At 38.7% G+C, this 27,062-nt stretch overlaps 1 protein-coding gene across 1 annotated transcript; it reads right to left on the bottom strand.

Moving 5' to 3' along the window:
- Nucleotides 1-6,395: 6,395 nt before the first annotated feature.
- Nucleotides 6,396-26,610, bottom strand: asmt (acetylserotonin O-methyltransferase). Its single transcript, XM_042495270.2, has 8 exons — nucleotides 26,349-26,610; nucleotides 24,468-24,642; nucleotides 23,932-24,061; nucleotides 22,364-22,432; nucleotides 18,910-19,028; nucleotides 10,495-10,635; nucleotides 8,954-9,076; nucleotides 6,396-6,850 (listed from the first exon to the last, which is right to left on the bottom strand). The coding sequence occupies exons 1-8, from the start codon at nucleotides 26,448-26,450 to the stop codon at nucleotides 6,633-6,635; spliced, it is 1,077 nt and encodes a 358-aa protein (XP_042351204.1). The 5' UTR covers nucleotides 26,451-26,610; the 3' UTR covers nucleotides 6,396-6,632.
- Nucleotides 26,611-27,062: the final 452 nt, after the last annotated feature.

The following is a 27,062-nucleotide window of genomic DNA, read 5'->3' as shown; positions in this document are numbered from 1 at the left end:
GCATCCTGGAGCTCGAGGGTGGAAGGGTGCGTGACTTGTGGAGCAAATTTAGAGAGTCCCCAAAGAATGTAGTTCAGAGCACAACCACACAATAGACACAAAGGTGAACACACACACGAGTTCCCATATGTAATTTCACACACACGTTGGTAGAGACATGCACCAGCACTCAAACTTCATAAAGCACACACTGACATACACAAATGGCTGTAAGTCATTTTTTATACTGTGCCATGATTAAGAGATACTCAGGAGACTTGTTGTTTTTATTACTTACTTTACATCTATTTCCCAGAGGAGAGTGTGTTTCCATACAAGATAATAAATGTGTAGGAAACAGATAACACATACACACACACACACACACACACACACACACACAATCCATATATAATGCTGTTTTTGCATAGTTATAGTTCTTTATTTTACCTTAATTTTATATGAAACATGGTTGCTTGCTGGAATCAAACCTGGGACATTACTGCTACATGACATGCATCATACACCACTAGGCCTACAAGTACATGCCCCTGTCTTACCCTTATTTTGGGATTCTGTGTTTTCTCTGGTCAGACTTGCGTCATATGGTAGGGAGAGTAGAAGTGGCTGGACGTCCTCAGCTCACCTATCCACCCTCTTCTCCATCACAGTTCCCTATTTTTATAGCTCCAACTTTCTAGAACCATCCATAAAACCCACTCAGGTTGAACCTGTGGCCGGCACAATAATAGCCTCATGAGATGGAGCAGTAAATGGAACCGAAAAGCAGAGAGGAGAAATGTATGCACCTTTCTCTGCTGAAGTGGAAAACATTAACCCCAGTCTAAATCATTGACGAAAAGCGAGAGGGAAAGCACTTGAAGAGATACTCAAATCTACTGGGGGAAAAAAATCAGCAAAGTTTGTTTAAATGCAACCAAATTGTTGTCCCATGTTCTGACTGGTGAGCAGTTCCCCTTGAGTTTTAAATGATACTCCCTGCTGTAATTCTTCACACTGTTTTTTTTTTCAATATTCTCTTCACTTTCATGTTCTGAGCTGCTTTTCTTTTACACAAAGAGAAAACATTTTCTTTTCATATGAATAATCAGTAAAATCCAACAGTGTTGATTTCCAGTGGTTCCTTTTACTAAATAAAAAGCAGTGAGAAACTTTCATTCAGAGAAAGTTAACTGTCTTTTTTTTACCTTTTCATCAAAGATGTAACTTTCAAACCTCACTCTTATAATCCGATGCTAGTGTGAGGGTATGATTAATAAGTTAGGTAGTGTTAAATCAGGTTAAATGAATGATTGCAGATTTAGATTCATATGAATTTTATCTCATATTTAACCTGTTGAACTCTGGAGTGACATCATTTTTCTTTTGCTGCCTTTCGCAAGTCTTTTAAACCTTTGAACCCTGAGCAAATTACTGTGAATATTTTCTGAAATACGGCAACAAAGACAACCTGATGAGAAATGTTCCACAAATTGCAAAAAATAAGTAGATTTAGAAAATTGTTTTTAAGAAAGCTATGGAAAAATGTCGAGGGAAAAAAGAAAAAAAAGCTAGAAAAACTATATTTGTAATTATATATAATTATATATACATAATTATGTATTTAAAATTATGTTATGAAATGACAGAATTTTTAAGCACTTTTTGCCAAGTATTGTTTGGTATGTTTGTTTATTTTTTTACCCTCTTTTTCTTTCCATTCCTTTTTTAACAACTGATTTTCAGGTAGCATTCTTATACTTTTCACACATTTTTTTGCTAATCTGGGGGTTATTTCTTCTTTTGTTGCTCATTGTCTTCTTTCTACAATTTTAAACAACTTTATTTTTATACATATATATGGAGCTACAAACATTTTTCCTTGAGCCTTCCACCATATATATACCATATTTATCAGTTACTGGCAATGATTAGGGTCAACTTTAATTTTATTTTTTCTTAAACCACGTTAAAAAAAATCCACCTTGTACCTTGTGCCTTGTAAATGGTGAGATTTGAGTGACTGAACATGTCTTTCAACCCCACTTGCAGGTTTTGGGGTTCTCGGAATATTTAAAATAAATAGAAAACTTGACCATTTAAAGTTAAATGTCCCTCTCCTACGCCAAATCAGAAAACATAATTCCCTCTCCAGTGCTAATATCTGCACTGCCATTTTTCACCACTCACCCCTCTCATATAAATAAGAGACAGTCCCTGTCTCTCCTGAAATAGTGTTTTACCCATAACAAAAGATACATTTCTCAAAAACATCAGCACCGAGAGGTATGCAGCACTAGTTCACCAGCATGACATTGGTAATATAACTTCACCGCGTCTGGGCACTTCCACGGTCTCTGCACAGGTCAAGCTGTCTTCAGCCTCAGCACTTCATTTCCCTTCATTAGGCTGACTCTCTGTAAAGCTGTCCACAAGGATTTGACATCAATTCTAATTTGTTGCACTTTGAAGTCTGATTAATTCACAATTACTGTGAGAAAAAAAAAGACGAGGATAGAGAAGGCAGTGAAACTCAGTGGGTGTATAGAAAGAGATGTGAGACAGAGAAGTGAACAGTGGCGGTACAGTCTCCTGAATACAGAGCAGACAATATTGGTGTCTGAAGGCAGATTGTGATCTTTTTCAGTTGAGGAGTCAGACAACTGATATTTGGTGCAATCTTCTTTTGACATGCATATTTGATGCTTAATTAATTGCAGTTACTATTGATGTTAGTGAATAGAAAATGTATTCACAAATACTTGAGTGGAAGTCTCTCCCTGACAACCAGTGTTGTGTTGATGAGTTCAAACATCAGAGGAGGAGCACAATGACAGCCTAAGCTTTAATAAAAGCCTGATATCTGCATTTTCAGTACTTCTGTGCACAGAAGAGGATGGGGGTGAAATAAAATATGGGCCGGGCCATTGTGAAGAAGATTTATTAAGTCACGTCCATCATTACGAAGAACGCGGTGCAAAGACAGCTTTACTAGGCTGCTGAGAACAGTGAGGGGCGAGGGGTTCAGATACGGGGCTTAGGATTGAGTGATGAGAACAGATATGTAAGGAAGTTCATCTTCTTAAGGATGAGACTGGAAACCCACACTGCACCACCATCTAATAGAGGCTGACCTTAGCAGTGTAGGCTAATCATTTACAGCAGAATCAGACTGCGCTGGGATAAGTCTCTTACTTGATTATGTAGATTTGGAACAGGCACAGATAAAAAATGATAGCTAAGAAGGTTTTGGTATTTTATGTCAGTATGCTCATACAGGGTGTTCATTTAAAGAGCAATGGAAACCTATTGTAGCTTTAACACGCAACCATCGCAATTTCAAAATCTGCATTTAAAACCCAACACTGGAGCGTGACAGAATACGGGACATGAATGGTAATGTGTATGTTCATTTCAAGATCAATAGAGTGTCCATAAATGATTTACTACCTCAAGAGAATGACGTACCATTAAATTGTAATCTGACATTTTTAACAAATCCAACTACAGCTGCCAACCTTGTTGACACAAGTTATATTATTAAGATCAAGGCTCGGACATACTTTTCACACTGAACAACTGCAAACAGCTGCAGTCACACAAACACGCACACGGTTGCATCCATACTACAGATAAGGGTCCAAGTCAGCCTCCAGCATAAGGGGAGAAGACTGGAAGGTTAGCTCACCATCCGTGGGTCTCATTCATGAAATGTGAGCAGAACAAATTTGTTTGTTCACTGAAGAAAATGCACGTGTTCCAGCATTCATCAATATGTTAGTAGTTCCGATCTTTTGGTTGGTACTGACAAAATCTTCAGCTGTCTCTGACTGCTCGTAGTGCTTGTGTAAATAAGGAATGCACATTAATACAGCCTCTCATTATTAGAAATTACAATTTAAATTCATATTGTGCTCAGCTATGTTCATTTGTGAGTCTAAGCTAAATTAAAAACAGAATTTGTACTGAAAAAATAGGCCTATATTATATTACATTTTATATACTATAAATTATATATATTTTTCAATATTAAAACGTTTATTACAAGCCAAGGGCTGGCATGTTTCCTTGCACCACATCTACTTGTTCTCTTCCTTTGTTAGTAATCTCGTTCACGACAGGTTCGGCAAAGCAGGCTTGTGCCCCTTGCTGCGTCTGTAACACATTGCGATCCATGGCGATGCACAGTGCAGGTGATGATTATCGCTCTCTGCTGCATGTTAGACACATCTCTCCCACTGCTGGGGAGGCAGAAGTAAAGACTTCCAACCAAGTCGCCTTGTAGCCCTCTTTCAATCGCTTTCCAGAATAGTGAGAAATTACAGTCCAAACCCATCACACCAGTTCTAACAGAAGATTATAAAAAAATGTTTTCAACTCCACTTCACTGCAAATAACTTAAATCTCAGCATTGAAAAAGTTTTTCTTTGTCTCTGTCTTTCTTTGTTTGTGCCATGTTTACAGGTGGACAGGATGCAACTATCCATAGTGATTATCACCTCCTTATGTTGGTCACCAGCTATTGAAGGGCAAGGATGTATACTATTGCTTACTAGCAGGAGCGTGCTGTTAATTCATTTATTTGATTGGCATTCGTGAACATACACATGTGCCTACAATCAAATCTAAGTTTCCTGTACCGTTCATGAATTTGGTGTAGGTTTTTAATATCAAGGTGTTTTATGTGCAAATTTACCCACAGATTTACTAACATTTTGTGAATGAGTCCCATTGTTTTAAGAAGCACTGGTGTTGACTTAGATGACATTCAAGCAAGAAGAAGCAGGCAGCAGGTTCCATTTTCAGTAGAGTTCATTCCAAAGCAGAAAATTTAGTATGTGTGTGATTACAGGATGTGTGTGTGTGTGTGTGTGTGTGTGTGTGTTTGTGTGTGTGTGTGTGAGAGAGATTTTAACTCTGCAATGACAAAACATATGTATTAAGCATCAACAGTGGAATAATAAGGTATATCAAAGTATGAAAGGCAATAGCTGCTCACTCAGATTTAGATATTTAGAGATTTAGATGTATTAGAAATAAAATAAATTGTTTTTCTTTCTTTTTTTTAACCCAGAGGAGCTGCACATTACATCATGGAACACATGATGGTTATTCTTCTGTTCTACTGTGTGAAAGGGTTGCCAATGGGCCCACCCAATGGCACTGAGCCCAACAAGAATCAGCACACCACTTTGCAGCTCTAAACAGCTTTCAGCCATCTTCAGATCATCATCAGGCTCCCACACTGTCTTTATTTTGCTGTATTATCAAAGAAATGTTATATTTTTGCATCATATCTAAGCTGTCTTTGCCATTGGCCTTTTAAGTATAAGTATAAGGCAAACTTAAGCCTTTTCTCCTCTGTCTAATATAACACCATTTAACCAATAGGCAAGCTGTCATTAGGTGCAACATAACAGTAATAGCCCTGCATGTCAGATGTCATGTTCGCCAAGCTTTTTGGCATTCAGAAAGTGATCCTGCAGGTCAAAGTCCCAGAACATTCCCCCAATTAAAACTTTTTTTTTTTCAAAAATATGCAAATCTGCATTGATCTGTGTGTTGTTCTCTGTGCTCATTTTTGGATTCCATTCCTGTCCCTCAATTCCCTGTTTCTTTTTAGTTTGGTTTTTGTTCACTTCAGCCTATCCCTTAGTTTTGCTGTCTGTTCATTTTTGTCTTTTTTGTATATCACTAAAGCTTGCCTTTTGTTGTTTCAAACCTGCCTGCCTGGTGTACTGCATATGAGTATTCTTTTGATCCTTGAAATGTGCAAAACGTTCTCATCTCATCTTGTCACATGTTGCAGCTTTGTCAGTGGACTTCCACATCTAATATCACAAGTTAAGTATCCTTCTGTGTCTGTCGTTTGTGCTTCAGGATGCTGCTGCCGCGATGGGATGATGCTGCAAATGGTTGTATTAAGGAAATAGCAGCACACGAAAAGCAGCAGTGCTTCAACTTGACGCTGTCTCGCCAGTATATAACAACACCACAACTGGTTGTGTCCAGCTGCGTTCTCACCGTCTGGCAGCTTTCCATACACACGTACAAAGTTCCTTTTGGTGTAGTGCACTTTAGGCAAAAGCACTGACAGAGCGGAGCTATTTGACAAGTTTGGAATTTGCTCACCTTGCTAGCTGAAACTAAAATATTATTAACTGATGTAGCAGGTTTCCTCTCATTGTGTCACCGTCTATTTAATGACCACATTTATTTAAGGTTTCTAATAGGCCAGTAAATATACTAACTGGTTAGTCATCAGTCATCTCCACCATTTCCGAAACATAAAACTGATGGTTTGAGGATAAGCAATGTCAGATCATTTTATTTCAGTTCCCAAAGATACCAAATGTGCTTCACAGGAAATGTTTTTAAAATGATGCACAATAATTCAGAATACCATAAAAAACGGGTCTTACTATTTCATAGTTTATTCAGATTCAGTTTAAAAAAAAAATCAGATACATAACATGGTATTACAAATGCATATATGCCTACAGTGTGAGAAACTTTTGTTTTTACTTGAAGGAACTTAAGGTGACTTTTAAAAAGACATAAAAAAAAAAAAATAGGATCATGGTAGAAGTAGTTATTTTTTTCAGAGTTGGTGTGACTTTTCAGTCCTGGCACGAGTAGCTTTTCTGTCAGTCTCATGTCTCTTTGTGTCCCAGTACAGCATCATAGATCTTCCTAGTGAGGCGGTGCTGGATGTCAGTGAAGCCGGCAGCAGCCAGCAGGACAGCGTACTGAGCAGCTGTCCTCTCTCTGCCCTCCGTCTGTACTAGCATGTTCAGGGAGTAGAGCTGCACCGTCACCGGTCCAGAGCCGTCCTCATGGAGCAACGCCTCCACCAGCAACACAGCGCCTCCTGCAGGATGGAACAAAAGGTCACCTTTGTTTGTTTGTTTCTCTCCTTCTCTGACTGATTCGACAAGTGTCCAGGCGAAGCTTAGCTGTTTGATGATTACAGAGTATGCACAGTACACATATGGCAGTTAGTACTTTTAATGATCAACTAGTTAGCAGGACAAACAATAACATTTTATCGCTCATTTAGCTAACGATAAATAGGTATATTCCTTGTTACTTTTTCACCTTTATGACTTTACTGTTTAGCAGAATTGATAATGTTTTTCATAGACCTTTATCATTGCAGACATCTTGACTTATCAGACACGTGTGCAACAAATATCATTGTCAAAGGAAACTTTGGTATTTTTCAACCTGCACCATATTTTTTCATTTGACTTATGAAAACATTTTTTTTTTTTTAAATTTGAAACCAGTATCAAGCAAAAGAACTTCAGCTGGCAGCTACAAAACAGATGTAATGTAACAACTGGAGGCAATTGTGAACTGTTATTTACATCCGCTAAAGGCGCTTGTTTTGCCACTGACAGGCTCAGATTGTAGTTATAAGTGTTTGACTATATTATTAAAGAATCCCTACATAGAGATAGACCTTTTGTTAAAGAGTGAGATCTTTTTTCTTTAACCAGAAACAGCGTCAAAATCGCAAATCACACCAGACTTCATTTAATAACAATAATTTAACAGTTATTTAAGCCTGCATATAGCCAGCATGTTTTTACATCTAAGTGGGTGAATTAAGGTTTGTTTCAACCAAACAAAAGTTAGTGATTGTTAAAAGACGAACCAAGACAATTTTATTTTGACTCTGTCGACTTTAAATAATGTGTGCTTAATGTGACAAAATTATCGTTTATTTAAATGGAGTCAGGTAAGCTTGGATATGGCGATTTTGGGGCTGTTACTGGTAAAGTCTGTCAGCAGCAAAACAAGCACTTTAAGTGGACTTGAATTGACAGTGTGCGTATGCCCTGAGTAGTGTAATGTAATTTTATTTCGATGGAAAGTGCACAATAAAACATAAACCTTATTTAAAACATGGAGAGATGCATTGTAACAGGTTTTTAGCAAAATTGCTATTTTCTGCCTGTAGTCCCTGGGCAGATAGGTGGAACAATAAATTAATTGAAGAGTGGTTACTGTAACCCTTCTTTCTTGTTCATTAGCATTCTCCAGTCACACCTGTTCCCACAATCAGTGTCAGGTAGGAACTAATGTTAATCCTGCTTTAGGCTAAGGTGACATTAAATAGCAATTTAAAGGTACACATGAAAATATATTAATAAAATAATAGCTCAAGTGCTGTTAATGATAAAGGAATAATTACTGTATGCAGTAATATAAATTTACTCAAAGTCCAAAATAATGTGGAATCATTGCTGTAAAAATAAACATCTGTCCACAGTATCTTTTAACACATAAACTAGTATGTTGACTTCAGTCATTCAAATAACCCAAACACATAATGTGTTCCGTAACTATGGTTACAGTTACACTGCAGCCTGGCTGCAGCTCTCTCACTCAGTACTGGACCAGTTTCAAAAAATGTTGTTCCCATTAGTCGCTTAGACACAAAAACCTGATAACATAGAGTCCCAGTTGAAAAATACCAAACTTACCAATTTATTGCTGCATTGCATTGCTGAAACAAAGATGCAATTAATGTTAATAGTATCACCGGTGCTTTTACTGCAATAACAAGTCAAAAGTCTGCTGCTGAAAAGGACTACTGTCTGAAAAACTTCACACTGCGACAGGTTGTATTCCCTGTCCAGTAAAACTAGGCTTTCCCACTTTGTTTACTTCTTTGTTTTTCTTTCTCTCTCTTATGTACACACACACACACAGAGATGCACATCATTCCTAAAACACATGAGAGGGTTTTCTGTCTCTTGATAGCGCCTGCTGCTTTGTGTGTGTACGCGTCTGTCTTTGATCAAAGTCACAAGGACAGATTTTTCTGGGATCAGCTGCATTGTGGGATACAATCTGCCATCTCATTTCAAGCTGGGGAAAAAAAAAGTACTCATCCCTTTCACACTCAAACACACACACACGCACGCACACACACACACACACACACACACGCACGCACACACACCTGGTTTGCAGGCTTTGTAGACTTTACTGAGTAACTCAATGCAGCGTTCGTCTGTCCAGTCATGGAGGATTCTGGCGAGGATGTAGAGGTCAGCCTCTGGCAGGGGGTCTTTGAAGAAGTCCCCTAAACACACACACACACACATGCACACACAACACACACAACACCCATCAATATGCACAATTCAAATCCACTGACTTTCTATGACACTGCTAATTATTTCACGTAATTATTGATTCAGTCGACAACCCTTGCAGTAATAAGACTATGATTAAATTAATATGCTACATAGTCAAATGTAAGTAATACAAAGGGATGATGTCTGTTGATGTCAAAAGTATAAGACCTGGGAATACATTATAAATGATAGAAAACTATATTTTAAGTTAGTTTAAAATAAAACTCACAGCAGAAAAACAGAGACGTGATCAGTACATTTCATTTTTGGTGTTTTCCATGTTACAGCTCCCCGTCGTGTTTAACACAATCATCGCTATGAGAGCAGCAGGAGAAGCAGGAATTGATTTTGGCTTTGGGTTTTTATGATCGCAGGCTGCTGTGAACTTTTTATTTCCATGTTACTTTCTTTGTTGGAGAGCCGACACAACAAAGTGTGAGGTGTATATTGACACAATATTTTTAGTCCAATAGCAGCAGTTCAGCGGGAGCGTGGAAACACAAGTGACAGCAGAAACAGTGTCTTTGTCTACATTTATTTTCAGATCAGAGTTGTACTTGTATGTACTGTACTGTATATTAACTGAATACTGGGCTGACAGACCTACAAACACTGACACTGTTCCCTCAAACCACTTCAGTGTGAAACTTCAAACAACTCAGTTCCTTTGGCATTATAATATAGCTTAAATGAAAGAAATTATCTTCAAAAGATGTTTACTGTCTTTTCTTTATGATCTTAGAAGGAAAAAAGACTGGTGGAAGACATAAGATAAATAAGCTAAAATATCTCTAATATAATATATATTAATGGGTAACCAACCAATGACTGTGGGAACAACACTGTTCCTGTAAAGCTGAGTAGGTCTGTCTTAGCACACAGAAAAAGCAGCATGTTTATACATTCAGTCTCCCTCCAGTGGCTGGCATAACTGCTAATGTATTAACAACATATGATGTTGAACGTAGCCTATCTCCTTCCAACCTTAACATGTAGGCCTATCATTACTAAACGTCCCCCAGGCACAGTGTGTAGGTGTAACCATAGCTTAAAATCCACACAACCAGTCTAAAAAGTAAGAAAATCTGAAACAATTGCATGGAAGTCAATGGGCACAGCCATATAGTATTAGACTCTGCGATGGAGCTTGAAATTTCCGACTTCCTGTGCTCACAAGTAAGAACTCCGACTTTGAGTTGTGTTCCATTGTACTTTTTTCACTCAGGAGGTCGGAATATCTCGACTTCCAAGTTGTCTGGAATGTAGCATTATTTCTATGATTTAGAGTCTAAAGCACTGCTTTTGGACTGGCTGTACATGGCAATAAATGTTGACGGGTTTTGTCCAGTTGCGACGGTGTTACCTTCATGGAAGCTTATCCTCTGATCGGCCTCAGTGACAAAATATTCCCTCGATGTATGCACCACCTTGGGGAGGTCAAAGATTGTCACAGAGCATTCTGGGTAGGTTGACGTGCACTGCTTGGCTAATGCTCCACTGCAGCCTGGAGACAGAAAGATAGAGAGTTATATTTAGTTGAATGAATACAAACAGCCTTCATTAACATGGTAGTGCACCACTCACACACACAGCAAACTGAGTCACACGAGAAGATCACATGCTTTCAGGTATGTACCCATTATTTATTTGCTCGACATTTATTCTGATGTATGTGGCAGCTTTGGGAAATGGTTCATCTAACATTCATGCCAATAAAGCAGACTGAATTGAACTGAATACAGAGTGACTGAGAGGCAGATGCTTAATACAGAAACAGGGCAGAGCAAACTGTCTAGCTATCCTACTAAGGAATCTAATCTAAGGAAAAGCAACATACACAACTTGATTTGATTGTTTTCTGGCTAAAACTGATTTCATGTGCATTTGTATATGAGCCTTTACATCTGAATGCATTTGAAAGTGTTTTTAGCCATCGTAGCTGCATGATGACATGAGTCCTAAAACCTGATGTGAGTTGGTGTGTTCTCTCGTCTAGAAGTCAAAGGGTGTTTTAAATGGGTTTTTGGTTAGATTGTATATAGATTGTATATATATATATATATATATATATATATATATATATATATATATATATATATATATATATATATATATAATAAGTCAGTAAATACCCAATTTGTAATCTCTGAAACTTTTATGCATCTTTAAAAAGATGGTTGCTAGCAAGTTGCTTAATGAGACTGCAGCTGTAGACGAGTTTATTAAAGGTCATCACACCAAATGTTGCCTTTTATAATGTTTTGGTGGTGATGTTTACCTTGTGATGGTGATGTTTAAGTCATGTGACCGCAGTTTAGTTAGTTTATAGCATAACATTAGCTTTTTACTGCTAGTGATTGCTTATATATATATACTATATATATACTATATACTATCTTGATGATGAAAACGTGTTAGCATCATAAACTTTTGTTCGCCACAGACCTTATTTTCTATAATAAAATAAAATCCAATGGGAAAATCCCATTGGCTTTCTGTGACGGGAACCAGGGCTATTGTAACTTGGCCCTACCAAGAAAATGTCCAAGCAAACTGAATTTAAAACAGAGAGACAGTGAGAAAGTGTACGAGATGGAGAGAGATACATGAAGAATGTATGAATGGGACAAAGTTATAGAAGGGCAGTAAGGTGGGATACAGGATCAAAGGATCTCACTTTGACAAACCTACAAAGCCAACCAGACCTTTGTGTGTGTGTGTGTGTGTGTGTGTGTGTGTGTGTGTGTGTGTGTGTGTGTGTGTGTGTGTGCAGGGTAAACAGTCAAGCTCCGTGGTGCCTTACTTCTAATGTGACCTGCTGCTACTGTATCAGTCTATATTTTTACAAGACTTTTTCTTTTTCACACACACACACACACACGCACACACACACACACACACACACAGACACACACACAAACACAGACAGACAGATACTCTTTGGCTCTCACATCAAACAGGGGTTAGCAGAGGAGAAGAATCAAAGAACAGCGAAGAGGAGGAAAGCAAACACAACACGCTGAACAAGACCCCCAAGCTAACCTGGCTGCCTCAGTTTATTAATGGAATCCTTTGATGGGCGTTTGGGATTTTTATAGTCTGTTATATTCGCTGGATATTGTTGTGTTTTTCTCTCTCTTGTTTGTTAACTTTATCTGCGTGTTATCTGGTATACAGCACATTTATTTGTGCGTATATGTATGACCATTTCATTAAATAAGCACAGTGTACTGCACCACAGTATGCGCTGGTATTTCTGAGTGTCATTAGTGTTATTTATATACAGTCTTGACACATCAATCACCACTCAGATATTCTGGATATGGCCATTGGCGTCTTGTGCTAGTGTTGTCATTTAGAGCCAGAGTCTGAGTGACAGCGATCTCTGAAGTATCAAGTTCCCACCCATACACCTGGCCGACTAATCATGAGCACCATCATTGAAAGTGAGCACACCGATTGGCAAACACAGATGTCCATTATGTCGTCAAACCCCCCTTTTAAAGCATCAGAAAACTAATTAAAAACCTATCAGAAAAAAAAACACTTAAATATACATCAGGGTGGTAAGATCTATTTAAAATGATAGAAATTATTTTGGGAATTTTTTTTTCTGCATGTACTTTTTTAGTTTGGCCCATGTCCCATCTGCTAACATGGTCGGGGTGTACGACCTTGGGGAGCTGCTACATATGTCATCAATCTTTATACAGTCTGTGGTCAGCCCTAGTCAGCTGTCGTTGCTTGTTTTTCAGCTATTTCTGCATATTGAATTGCTGGCGGAGCTGAGCTGAAACAGCTATAATGAAGAGGGCAGAGGATTGAAACAAATTTGTTATATGTATATGTATGTAAGTTATGAGATATTTTTCTAATCACAAAGTATTTCAGCAGAAATGGTTGTAATTGTTTGTGTTATTTGTTCACTGGTGCACGATAAATGTCATTTGTTCTTTCATCATAAGGTTGTGTTTTTATTGTGTTAACTGGGTAACTAGCATGTTGAACCTGTCCTGTTAGTCTTCTGGCTTCTCTTGTTGAATAATGAATACAGACTACCACCACCTACTACTACGGAGAGTAATTTCCTCACATGCAGGTGCAGACTGTACGTGCTAGTTGGCTGTTGGCTGTCTTTATGGTATGTTCATTTCAATTTCAATAGTTGATCTTCTCCGCCACTAGTTTTTTCTTATTGTTTTTTATTATTAATCTCAGGAACATACAATTGCAACAAAATAAGTGTTATAGTTGTATATGTCTATATAAATGTAGTTCGCCCTCAGATATTCAGTAAAAACGAAGCAAAAATCATCTCTCACCTCTGTAGTTTGTAAACTCATATGTAACTCATAGTGAGACTCAGATGCTGTATAAAATAGAAATATTACAACAAAATAAAACCAATCACAAATTATGCCCTGAGTCGCTGACAGTTTGCCGTGAGCGATAAGTCACAAAAGCAGTCTTGAAAGTCTGGGGCTGTTAATAATGATTTAAATTTTTCCTATCATATTAAAAACTATACCAATATCACCATAGATGGTATGATATGGCACAGCCCTAACTGGTGATGACTTCTGCCGCCTGTCATTCAACTATGTGGAGGAACGATAGAGGGGGAACTCCACTGATGTTATCAGGGTTATCCCACCTTGGGCTAGAGACTTCACTTTTTTTTAATCAATTCCTATTATTTAATTATTTTCCCTACATTCATTTTCTCTATATCTGACTCTGTACATCTTTTGCTCCATCTGCCTGACTGTTCACCTGTCTATCTGTATGTCTAATTATTAGTCTGTCTGTCTAGCTTTCTCTCCGTCCATCTGCCAATGTGTCTGCCTGACTGACCATCTGTCTGTCTATTACCATCCCTGTCTGTATGTGTATAAGTCACGACTGGTTTGGTGGATAGGGAGGTGAGAAGAGGAGGGAACAAGGGGGTCGCAGGGGAGGACTAGTGGCTTTACTTGTGTCTGTCATATGTGCAAAAACTCGAAAGTTTTAAAAACGTGGACATATACGGAGGGGGTCTAATGACAATGCTCATGAGTAAAGTATCATAATTGGAAACATGAGTGATGTAAAGACATTTTAAAAGCGTCAGAAAATAAACTTAATATATCTAACTTCTATCTAATTGTTTAATTTAGCTTTATTTACTCAATTTTGTGAAATTATTGCAACTTCAAAATGAAAAGCAAAATCACCTATTTCTTTCTAAATATTAGACTTCACACTTTACAGTGCACTTCAAATGGTAACATATAAATTAATTAGGTTTTTTCAACTCAATTTCCAAGCAGTTTTGTTAATCAGAATTGGGAACTTCATTTGAAGAAACTCAATTCATGTATGTGTTACCAATTGAAATCATTATTTTAAGTTTGTCAAAAATTCTCCTTTTTCAGTGTATAGTTAAAACTTATAATTAAGACCTTACCTGCAAATACAAATAATGACAATTGCTATTATTGCCTATCAATGTAATGAAATGGTCTGACCCTTTGAGCCTCTCATTTATTAAGGTGTTAATATTTTTACAGAGAGACTATCTTATCTTAGCTGTGCTCTTTATTGACTTATTATATATTCTGTAATATGGGTGAAATGTGGGTGTGTCCTTTTTTGTGCCTGATTTCCTTTTCTTTTTAGTGTGTGCTTCCCCAGGTGCCACCCTGCCTTACCTGGTTGAGCACACCTGTACTTTATCTGCTGATGAGGAACATGCAGTATATAAGGACTGAAGAAGTTGGGGCCAGTGGGTCAGTGTTGGTGCTGTGTGTCAGATTGCAGACTAAAGAAAGTAGTTGTAGTGCATCAGAATGTGGGATCTTTATTTCTGTTTTGAAGTGAGTGTTGTGAACTCTCTGTTTAGTGATTTTGTGAACATTTTTGAAGACCCTTCTTTGGTACACTTCTATTGCTCTGTTTTTTACTAAATCACAACTTCTGTTTATACACCCATTTCCGCTTGCCTTTTCCCCCAGTTTTATTTTTATTGGTACTCCCCTCATCCCCTGAGCCTCATCAGGGAATGCGACGCTTGAGTACATTTGACTAATGCTTGTTTACTCTAACTGTGATTAAAGTTTGAATGCATACATTGGGAATATTTTTCCATTGTGGTAACATGCATTTTTCTGTCGAAGCTGTGGTGATTACTTGTCTCTATCACTGTTTAGCAATGTGAGGCAGATAGTTTTTTTTACCTTAGCGCTGCAGTAACCTTTAAGTTGATTATTTATTTTTAGACAAAACATACCATTAAAATTCCTGTTAAATGTCAAATTAAAATAAAGCCGTGTCCCACAGCCACAAACTATTGTTGCCATGTAAATGATAAAGACTTTGAATGTGGACTCTAATTTGGATCAAAGTCAGCAAGTTGGCAGAAAGTGGGACAGACAGACAGACAGACAGACAGGTAGGCAGGCAGGGCACCTGAGCAGCAGGTGCGTGCAGACACAACAGATGCTGCGTGAGAGACAAAGTCTTAATGGGACGCTGCAGTCACTCCCTTCACACTCCTGCTGTCCACATGCACACTCCTTCTGGTGATGCACCTTAATACATAAACATGAACACACAAAACCTCATGCTGAGAAAGTCACGGAGGAGAGCAAAGAAAAGACAGGAGGAGGACTGCCCTCGATGTGTGTGTTTGCATGTGTGTGTATGAGAATGTGCTTTTAGTGGCTTCACAGCTCCCCTGTGTGGTCAGCTGAGGTGTCACACACAGGAGGTGGCCACCCACAGCTGTCAAATTGCGTTGGTATGATGAGCCGCTTGCCCTATTTTTCCCTGACTGAGCCCAAATGTTGCAGTTTTTAAATCATTACAATAGAGGAAGATTGAGAGTTACTTTTGAATGTAAAATACCTGATAAGGTATGGCTTACCTTTTCTTGATTAATGTTGAGGCACTTTTCTATTTTAATGCTGAACTGATGGACATTCAGTCTGGGCTAGAGTGTCCGGATAATCAATCATTTATTTGTCAAATGGAATGATGCAAGGTACAACTCCAGAGAAATGTGATCCCATCAGCTCCTTTAACTTTTGCACTGTAATTTAGTCCTTTTTTGTGTCTTCTTACATTGTTGGCTGCTGCTTTATAGTTGTCTACGTTTCTGAATGGGTCTGGTAATCTATGGTTTCTGGTTGTGGAATGATTAAACTGTCCAAACCTCCTTACCCCAAAAAGGCGGGTGCATGGGCGTTCTGCAGCCACCTCTGTGCAGCATGATCCACAGCAGGAACAGGACAGCACCTCACATTCGCATCGACTCACTGTGCACACTCCTTTCTTTTCTCTCACCCAAGTTCTCTGCTCTGTCAGATCAGCTAATTGAATGGCGCTGTCAAGGATTTAGCCGAGTTTTGGTGAATAAAACAATATTACACTTCCTGATACCCCGTTGGACACTAATGTGGCACAGAGGTCATACAGTTTATTTTCCAAAGCCTGCACAATGGCTGAGAAGGATGCTAGTTCAGCTGTTGCCCATCTTTTCCTCCATATGTACTGATGTTTACATTTGAAAACCTCAACCTGGCTAGCTAGCAGAAGTCAGCAGAAGTTGATTTTCATGTTCTGATGAGTGACCCGTGGCCACAATACCACTGTCCAAAGCCAGCCACAATAACCAACATCAACACTTGCAAAACAGCTGTAAGAGCACAAATTTAGCTCCTTTTTAGCAGAGCTGACAGAGAAGATTGAAAACGTTGTCAGCTATGCTGATGCTTGTATCTTAACCTCTAACTTGGTTAAAGGAGATTCTGTGATTCAGTCGGGATTCTGGATTGTATTATAGAGACTCATACATGAGTATAGTCTCGTATGTGGACAGAGCAACACACTCAACATTTATTCTAAGAAACAACTTTTTTTCTATGCCATCACTGCAACATTATTATCCATCATCTGCTATTTTTGACTGATGGAGAAGTGCATGAGTGGAGACAACGTTCAGCTCTCAGTTCAGAAACAAAATGAAAAAAAAAAAAACTGGCAACATCTCTGACAAAAATTTTTTTTTTCCCTATTATTCATACCATGACGTTTTCAGCAGGAGATGAAAACTCCTGCGACAATGCAAGATTCATTTTTACTTTATTCATTTTTCTTTTTGATCCTGTCTTGTTTTTCTGCATTTCTTTGAACTCACATTGTGGAGTTTGTGTCGTGTTTGTTCAGTCACATTTGATCTTCTCTTTTTTTATCCTTCTGCCCTTTGCTCTCTGTGTAAACCATTTTGTAAGACATCTTCTGTTCAAAGGCACTTCATAAATAAATCCGATGGGACAGAGAAGAACACACAGAGGAGATCAGTCAATGAAGCTACCTTTTTACCGTTAGGTATTCAAAGAAAACTGACTCGGCTGCAACATCCTACTTCACATTCACACATTTTACACTGAGCTGATCAATTCAAGCAGTTGTCTTTTGTTAAATACTGGATGGAAGCTACATGTGTCTGCAGCAAATTAAAATTATATGTTTTCCCTTCTTATGTATTGGCATGTGAATACTTCTTTTATGCTCACAAAAATCTGGTGATACAGTATTAACATCCCTATGTGCCTGAGCACACTAAACTAATTAGTAATACATAGAGGGCCATGTCCACATTAATGCAGCTCTACAAGAAAACGCTTTTTTCAGATTGTTAAATTAATGAACTGAATGCTGCAACAACAGAAAAAAAAAATTCTCTGGTTGTCAGACTACAAAATGTATTACAATTATTACCGGGTAAGAAGAGGGGTGAAATAAATAGACTGTTGTGACAGACATGGCTGGATACTTCACTTGTCTCTCAGCAGGTTAGACTGCTCTGTTGCGTCCAACTCTCTGTGAACACTTTTTTTGTTTTCACTGTAGAAGAGAACAACAGATCAAGAGTTTTTGTTTCAGCTTTGAAACAAATGCATGGGCATATAATACTAATAAAACTCATATATCTTACATGTTAACCAATATGGGCCATTATTATAGTTAATCAAATTACAGAAAAAATAGGTCAGTGACAAAACCTGAGAGCTGATGGTCAATTTCAGGCTTTGCAATGCTGGCTTTGTTAAGTTTGCCCATTCTTGTCTTTTTTTTCACTGAATTAACTCTGGTTCTTGAACACCAAAACAATCTAGATTGATAAATACCACTATAGGTAAAAAGAAATATGTGTTTTTTGTTTTGTTTTGTTTTTTTGGCATATAATGTCCCTTTAATTCACATATCGGGAGTTATTGACACTGATTGAGTGATGTCTAACATTTATGTGTTTGTACACTGCATTTGTTGGTTTTTGTTTTGTTTGTTCAGCTGTGAGGAAAAAAACATGATTGTAACATATTTTTGTGACAAACACAATAAAAATGTATTGCTTGGCAATGGTGAAACAATGAATCTCTGACATGAAAAGGGAAACTCCAGGTGGAGGTGACATTGAGGTGTGTGTGTGTGTGTGTGTGTGTGTGTGTGTGTGTGTGTTGAGAAGGTTGACTGATTTACTAAGAGTCATTAACTTAGAGAGGCTGGAGGGGGGTATAATAAAGGTCACAGTTGAGTGCATGTGTTGTGCATTTTTGAGCTCACACACATGCTGTACTGTATTAATATGTGTGTGGCTGAGCCAGCTGTCTCTTAGTTAACACATGACGGCAACCATTTTAAATGTTAATGACTGTGAACCCACAGCCTTATGGAAATTTGATATGGTGACTCCATAAACACACACACACACAAGCACACACAAGCACAAACTTACCTCCAAGGTCGCAGATGATCTTGAAAGGCGAAAGGTCGAAGGCCATGACCACGTCTTTACCACAGATGTTCCAAATGGAGTTCATTAACTGCATAAACTTCACCATCTCCTCGTCAGACCTACACACACACACACACACACACACACACACACACACACACACACACCCAACAGTTGGTCATTTCACTACAGTCTCTCTATCATTTACATTTGTTAATTGAGGCAAAACCTACGTTATCATTTTCTGTAAGCTGTCACTTAAAGTTCTACTTGCGCCATGTCCACAATAAACCATCACAGACACACACATGCACACGCACACACACACAGTGCCTCTCCTCATCTACAAAGTTCCTCCCTGTGGCGACACAGTGTGTGTGAGAGTGAGACAGGGTGCAGCAGAATAGAAGAGCCTGTGGTGACTGCTGCTGCTCTGAGGAATCTCCACCTCATCAACCAGCACGCTGCCCTGCCATGGGGCTGTGCACACACACACACACATACGGAGTATCCTCTGTTCTGTAACACTAGAATTTAACTTGTCCAAACTTCAATACAGCAATGTGATCAGCTATCTGATCCAACTTTGGACGACACGGTGACCTCCAGAGGAACTTTGAAAGTGACTCATTGTTGCGGCCTCAGACTCTGATTACATCGGATGTGAAAAGATGAAATGACTGTGAGGCCAAACAGCAGACTGTCAGCTTTAATTTGAGAACATTTTGGACGTTATTGAATGCCCCCCAACGATAACATCTGCAGCCCTCTTTGTCCCTGATTGAGCTCATTTACATGCACACGATCTCATCCTGCCTCCAATCATGTTGAGGGAAAAAAAAGTTCAGCTTGGTTCATCTCTGTCCTTACATACATCATTATAACATAGTTTCTGATCTGTCTGCTCTCTGCAGAGACATGCTTTGTGCTCCTCAACATCCCCGCAGGTCTCTGTCATATCCGTACTGACTGAGTTCTGGCTCATGGCTGCCTGATCACTGCTGTGTGTTTTATAGCTGTCTTGATGCTTTAGCTTCTCCATTATCATCAACGATAATAAAAGGAAAGACTGGCATGTATCATTTAAAGTATGATCCACTTTGACTAGTGACATGCTTTCACCTCTACCAAAATGGAGATCATTACATGACTAATTTGTTTGATTTTTCAATATGTTGTTGATGGGTGCTATAGTACCAACATTCAATGCAGAAGCTACTCACAGCTCCCTAGATATGTCAGAAAGTAATGTATTAAGTCTTGGTTACAAATTGCTTTCTATTTGTTGCTATTTATTTGTTGAAGAAAAACCGACAATCCTGTTGAAAACTGATGCAGCTCATGTGTTCTTCCTGTCTATTCATCCCAGTGTCCTTGGATTTCTTCTTTGGCACTATACCACAGAGGATGGCAAAGCAGGACATTTTTAAATTCTAAGCACTGGGGCTTAAATTTCTGTATCTGAAATAGGCAGTAGCTTTCCAGAGTTGCAGTTTGATGCACTTCTGTCGGTTCACATTTTTTATTTGTCATTTATGGTATACTAATTACCAAAATAATACAAAGATAAGTGCACAGTGTGCATTTCTTAGCACTTGGATGATCCTGGTTTCATGACCAGTTTAAAGGTTTAACCAGGTTTGTAACCAGCATTCAAACATGTAAACCTAAAGAATTCAATCATTAATGGGGAACAAGTGTGCATACTCACTGTATCCAAGACAATGACTAAATGCACACATTGTAAATAAAACTTGTTGTTGCACAATACATAAAAAAACCCACTACATTCAAAGGGACAGTAAACGCTCATTTTTTTTGGATGTTTAAAGCACCACAAGCAAAGTGGTCTATCTATTGCCATTATATTGGAGAGAAGGCAGACATCTCTATGGCCGATATCTCTAATACTCCGTAGCTATTTTTGATTTTGAGGTGAACTGTCCCTTTAATATCAGGTTATAAACCTGGTCCATTTATCAGTCAACATATTACATTTTTCACACAATGTCGCTATTTTTATTTTATGCACTATTTAGAATTATTTTAGTAGATGTTTGAAATACAATCAGACACATTTTCCTTGTTTGGACAAAATAGTAAGTACTCATGTGTAAAACGTCTTCCTATGCAATATCTTGTATATTTTTGAAATCCCAAAAGCTCTCTAACTCCACGTCCTCTTGCCAGTCTTCACTCCAAATCTTTTCTGCTTTCTCAAGTAGGAGAACTCAAGCTGGAGACGAGACTTGGCTGTAAATTATTCAGGTGCAGTACATGGCTGGTTAAATGACGATGAGTAAACAGGAGTCTGAGTCACCCAGCCAGCTTTGAATCATCCTGCTCCTTCTACGGCGCTCTAAGAACACAGCGAATGACTTCAGTGGTTGTTTCCCCTTGCTAATTTGCCCACTGTATTCACAGGGGAAATCAGCGGGGACAAACAACTGCTACTCCACATCAAATCAATTGTGCGCAGGTGTTGAAATTTTTCTTGTAGGGGATTTTCATTTTCAATCAATTAAAACTGAATTGCAAATTTGCCTGCACAAGGGTGTATTACATTATGTGTGCACGGTTCATATTTTGAATATTCTCATTTTGCATGCATCTTTTTTAATGAGGCAGTTTTTGTCAGATTATCAGCTGCTTTTCAAAAGGGTGCAAAAACAAATAAATTGAAAAGGCAAATACAGAGAAAATCCAACTAATGCACAAACCCCAACAACCAGCAACATGCAAAACACAAAATGCATGATAAATAAAAATACAAAGAAAACAAAATATGCATTCACATGCCAAGACATATGTCAGATTTAACAGTTTGTACTTTCTCCTTCTTCTGAAGTGGTGTGTAAGTAATTTATACATCCGTACATTGGCATCGATACATCACATTTCCCTTTCATCAAAGCACAATGGTTGTGCAAATCATGCTACAATGATAAGTACAAGAAGGGAGGATGTTCTAGCAAGTTATTCCACTGTGTTTCAGTTTTGATGCTCTCTGTTGCTGTGGGAGTGGCGGTGTTCTACAGCACAGCGCCTCAGGCAGGCCGATCAAAACCTATTAGTGAACAAAGTGTGAAACTTTGAGCGTGTGACCCCTGAAAAGTGCTGACCAGCAGATCAGTCAAGCGTTAAAACTCTGGGCACCAGATAACATAAACACACGAGACCTCAAGGACAATGGCAGATATATTCTCTCTTTTTTGCTTCAAGCTTGCTCACATCACTGCGCACACCCCTCTCTCCCTCACACATCCCCTGCCTCCTAATAAATCCCACGAGTCGTTTCTTTGGGGGGAGGGGGGGGGCGATGACAGACAGGCTTAAGATGAGAGACAGGGGTGGAATGTAAATGAGCAAGGACGTGTGTTTCATCTGTTTCTGTGTGTGTCTGTGTCTGTGTGTGTGTATAGTCTGTGTGTGTTCAACAATGACATCTTCTCACCTGTAGAGAGCTTGAAACAGGTCGCTTGAGCTGACTCCAAAAGCCTTTTCATACTGGTTTCTTCCCTCTCTAGAACAAGGCAAAGGCAGAAATATTCACATATGATGATATGATGACCACATATGTATTTGAATTATTTGATGAATTTTCATATACACATTTGCTATGTGAATGTACAAAATGTGGGATCTAGGTATTGATCATATCGCTGCATAAAAATACCTTCAGCTTCATCTCATCATCACAGCTTACGTAGATGAAATGTGTTGATGAGGACTCATGATTATTGACTATTGACTATTTCAGGTAAATTTGCATGTTTCTGTTGCGCACACCCACACAAAATAATTAGTCATTTAGATCAAGGTGCCTTTTCCCTTCAGATAATCATCTTCACTTCTATCTGTTCTCAGTGTTTCTCACTTCACTCGTCAGCTGCAGTGAATCCAGTCACGCTGTCTGAGAGCTGCTGGCTCTCCTCCCTCAGACATAACAATGAGACTAAAATCCATCTTGAGTCACTGTTCAAACAGAAAAGGGGGACTGGAATCCACATCCTTATGCTACAGATCAAACCTGCCGTTTTCATAAGCCCTAATAGCCCACCTGTGTATTATTTTACCCTCACACTGTGTCCTAATGGCGAGTGTCACATCCAATTAGGACTCAGTGTCAGATTGCTCATTTAATTGAATAATGACCAACTTGTGCATTATTTGCAATAGCTTTGTCTTCAATATTTGGTACTAAGCACTATGGCACCAATGTCTTTGTTTATTGCTGCTCCCTCTTTTTGTTTGACTCCCCCTGTAGCATTTTGTAAATTATATTTTGGTCATTAACAATGTTTTTTTGCAAAAATATCTTCAATTCTTACAGCCATATTAAAAGGAAAGAACAAAAACTGTGTGGTCTTGCACAAATAGCAAGACAGGGGGCAAAATCAATTTACCACACAAGGGACTAACAAAATCTATCAAATTGCAACAACATAGTCACTCAGAGTTTAACAAAAGGTAATATATGTAGAAAATTTGAAGGAATACACTTTTGACAATACTCTTGCTATTAAGTGGTATATATATATATATATATGTGTGTGTGTGTGTGTGTGTATCTTCTTGGAAACTGAGGTTTAAATGACAGACAGCAGTGATGTCTGACAGAGTACCGGTTTTTTTTTTTTCATTTTTGCCTTTATTGGTAGTACAGCTAGATATGCAGGAAAATTGGGAGAGAGAGGTGTAATGACATGCAGCAAACGGCCACAGGTTGTAATCGAGCACAGGGCAATATAAAGCCTATATGGGGCACACACTCAACCAATTGCATTACAGGTCACCCCAACACAACTGAACTTTTAATTGAAACCTGCAAATTAATATATTTTGGAAGAAAAAGATAACATCAGACATCATCTACACAGATAATGGGACAACATAATTGTGATGGCATCAAACACATTGAACATAAAAAAGAAAGAAAGGAAGAAAACAAAACCTCATTTGTTACAGATTCTCAAAATGATGACCTGTGTCCAAACTGCAGACAGGGACATGTATACTGACCTGACAGCGTCAGTCAGGTAGTGCCAGCAGAGGTAGATGGTTCTGGAGCTGTACTGGATGGACTGGTAGAGGGAAACAGGACTGGAGCGGGTCAGGTAGATACTGGCCTGCTCTGTGTTACTGTAAAACACTGAAACAGGTGTTGGGAGAGGTGGAGGAAGAAAGACAGAGGAGGAGGTGACTATGAATGAATCACTGCAGGTGTTTAGACAAAATTTGACCTTTTATGTCTACGTGGGAGACAGAGACAGACTGGAAGGTTTGCCCGTAGGTGGTACACAAATGGATGTAATGGATGTCTGATAAGATGACAAAATGGACAAAAATGAAAATGAAATATTGGTTATTAAAAAAGGCTTTTTGTGAAATTTTATTTTAGTTTTACACTACACATTATTTTGTATCAATGTGACAGTTATAAACAAATGAGAATTATCATAAGTAATACTAGAAAAGTTAGACAATTAATGAGTCCCTACATTACTTTCAATTGTGTGTGCGTGTGTGTGTGTGTGTGTGTGTGTGTGTGTGCTGACCTTGTCCATTGTCCTGGTGTGTGTTGAGGAGCTGCAGGCCGGCGCAGGCAGCCAGCAGTCTCTGAGTGCCATCCAGACTGGCTCCAACCGCCTGACTGATCTCCTCTGCTGACAGGGGGCGCTCTGCAGCCAGCAACACATCAAACACACCCAGCTCACAGGAAGAGAAAACAGTCTGGATCAGAGAGAGAGAGGGCGAGAGAGAGAGAGGAAACAGAGTAGATGAAATACAGCAGAGTAGAGTATGATTCATTCATGTAGCAGAGTACAATAGAATGCAGTGCTCTGTCTGCAGAATTACAAGATCTTATCAGGAAGATTGTAGTACACTAGGATAGCAGTATAATGATGCTTTAAAGTTATTTTAACAGAAAGGTCAAAAGTATCAGTGTCCATTGTGGTTCATTTGTTGTTGTGCTTCACACTCCATTACACTTTGCCCTGCAGGTCACTATCATGCACAGTAATTAACTGTAAAGAGCCATTCAAACTGTCATATTAGCTGGACCTGTGGAGCATAGTTAAGGTATTTTGTTATTGTATTTGCCTGGGCATTGCAGTGGGGGGAAACGTGGCACTGATTACTTGAGGCCCCAATGAGAGGGGGACCTGTCATGAAAGGTTTGGTTTTGTTTACAATTTTTAATTTCTAAGTAATAAGCGCCATAACTGAATTAAAGTTTACTGAACAAAAAAGAGTTATGAGGCTGAACTTTGCATTAGAAAACATAGCAGAGATCCTCTGAGGCCCTTGTCACCCTTTACTAAAGGTGCCAAATTCTTTGGTCCGCCCCTGCACCAGGATTTGTCCTTTGACACAGACAGAGCTGAGCGATTGTCTGCTTATGCAGAGCATCAACATACATATCATGTTTTTCCCCAAGCAGTTGTTTAGACTGAAGGCAGCCTGACAGCCAAGAATTTGACTTGGAGCATACATGCATTGTATAACAAAAGCATCATAGCTATTTTTTTTTGGTTTTTGTTTATTTTTGGGTTTTTTGTATGATAGGTTGTAACCAGGCTAAGATGCTAACATCAGTTGAATATGCCTCATGCTTGGGTTCAGTTGTTGGCTCAAGTTACCAAATACAGAAAGAAAAAAAAATCAATAGGTGCAGACAGAGACAAGCAAAGGGCCCAGTGTTTGGTGCTAAGTGTATTTGTGGATGTATATATAATAATATATTCACTAAAAGGCTAATATTCTGCTCATCCTGCATCGCTTACATTAAATGTCCCCTCTCCACCTTCTAATTTATTCACCCTAATCTTATTGTCTGTCACCTTTTGCCATTTACTCTTGCAAGGATTTGTTTATTGGATTTATGCAATTAATTAAAGCTTCATTATCCAGTGTCTATAGTGTGTGGATAATGATGATGCTCGTGGTGTATATGTAAAAAAAGTGCTGTAAACTGACCTGTGGTTGGTGACAAGGGCCACAAATAGAACCATAAATATTATTTATTCTTACAATGATATGAGTATTTTATGTATTTTTCTATGAGGTGACTTTGGGCTGTACTAAGTAAATAATCTCTCATTTATTTTATCGATCTATAAGATGTCTGATGTGAAAAGTGTACATCACAATATTCCAGAGCCCAAGGTGATGTCCTAAAAAGGCATTTATTTTTTTAAATCATCCAAAACCCCAAATATTTAACAGAAAATAATTTTTACTGCAGCAAGACTAAAAATCTGGAACTTGGAAATTTTACAGGAATAATTACAATCATTCAATTATCATGCTATTGCAACAGCAACTATCAGGAATGCTATGAACCTCATAGCTGAGAAGGGGAAACTATTGTGTCAATAACTTAGTAAAAATGGGCTGCATCCCTTTTTACCTCTGAAGGTACGTGTGCATGTTACCTTCGAGATGAGAAATCCTTCCATATACTCCAGTATCTTTTTGGGGTATGTATCTGCAGCAGATGTCCTCTCAGATGAAGCCACCTCCCGACATTCAGCCATGGCCACAGTTAAGACAGCTCTTCTGTATGTATACAAAGTGAACTTCCTTGATAGTTTGTTCTGCCCCTGATTCAACAAGTGTATGTGTGCATGGCAGTGAAGACAGAACCTGACTAAAGCTACAGAAAGTGCCCACCCAGCAGCAGCAGCAGCAGTGAGAGTCGCAGTGGGCTAAGCTGATTACAGCCAGATAACCCAGATTAGAGCAGGGGCTCAGTCTGCTTTGGACAAAGAAACAACTCTCTGAAAATACACTGCTGCCTTGTTCATTATCACTCACACTCGGATGGAGACTTTCACTCGGTGCATTCTCATACCAGACTGGTTTTCCACTGTTTTCGTGACCGCCAAAATGTGATTTACGCTCCTGAAATACCAAACATCTGAGTGTGTTTTATGAAAGATGTGCACCCTTTCTCCTCTCCATATGGCCTGATTGCACTTACACTGAGAGACTAATGGTAGCATCAGACCTAATGACACCGACGGTCATGTCACATGCCTTGATTAGATTACACAGACACTAATCAGTAAGACTATTAATTATTCATCGGCACAGTTCATTAAACCAGTGGTGTGCGGACAGCACACAGATACAACAGCTGGAGTTGA

The sequence above is a fragment of the Plectropomus leopardus genome, chromosome 10 (assembly GCF_026936395.1).
Source record: "Plectropomus leopardus strain MGB_pleo_1.0 chromosome 10, ASM2693639v1, whole genome shotgun sequence".
NCBI lineage: Eukaryota > Metazoa > Chordata > Actinopteri > Perciformes > Serranidae > Plectropomus > Plectropomus leopardus.
The sequence above is the reverse complement of the archived record's forward strand: the minus strand, read 5'-3'. Positions and strand labels throughout refer to the sequence as shown.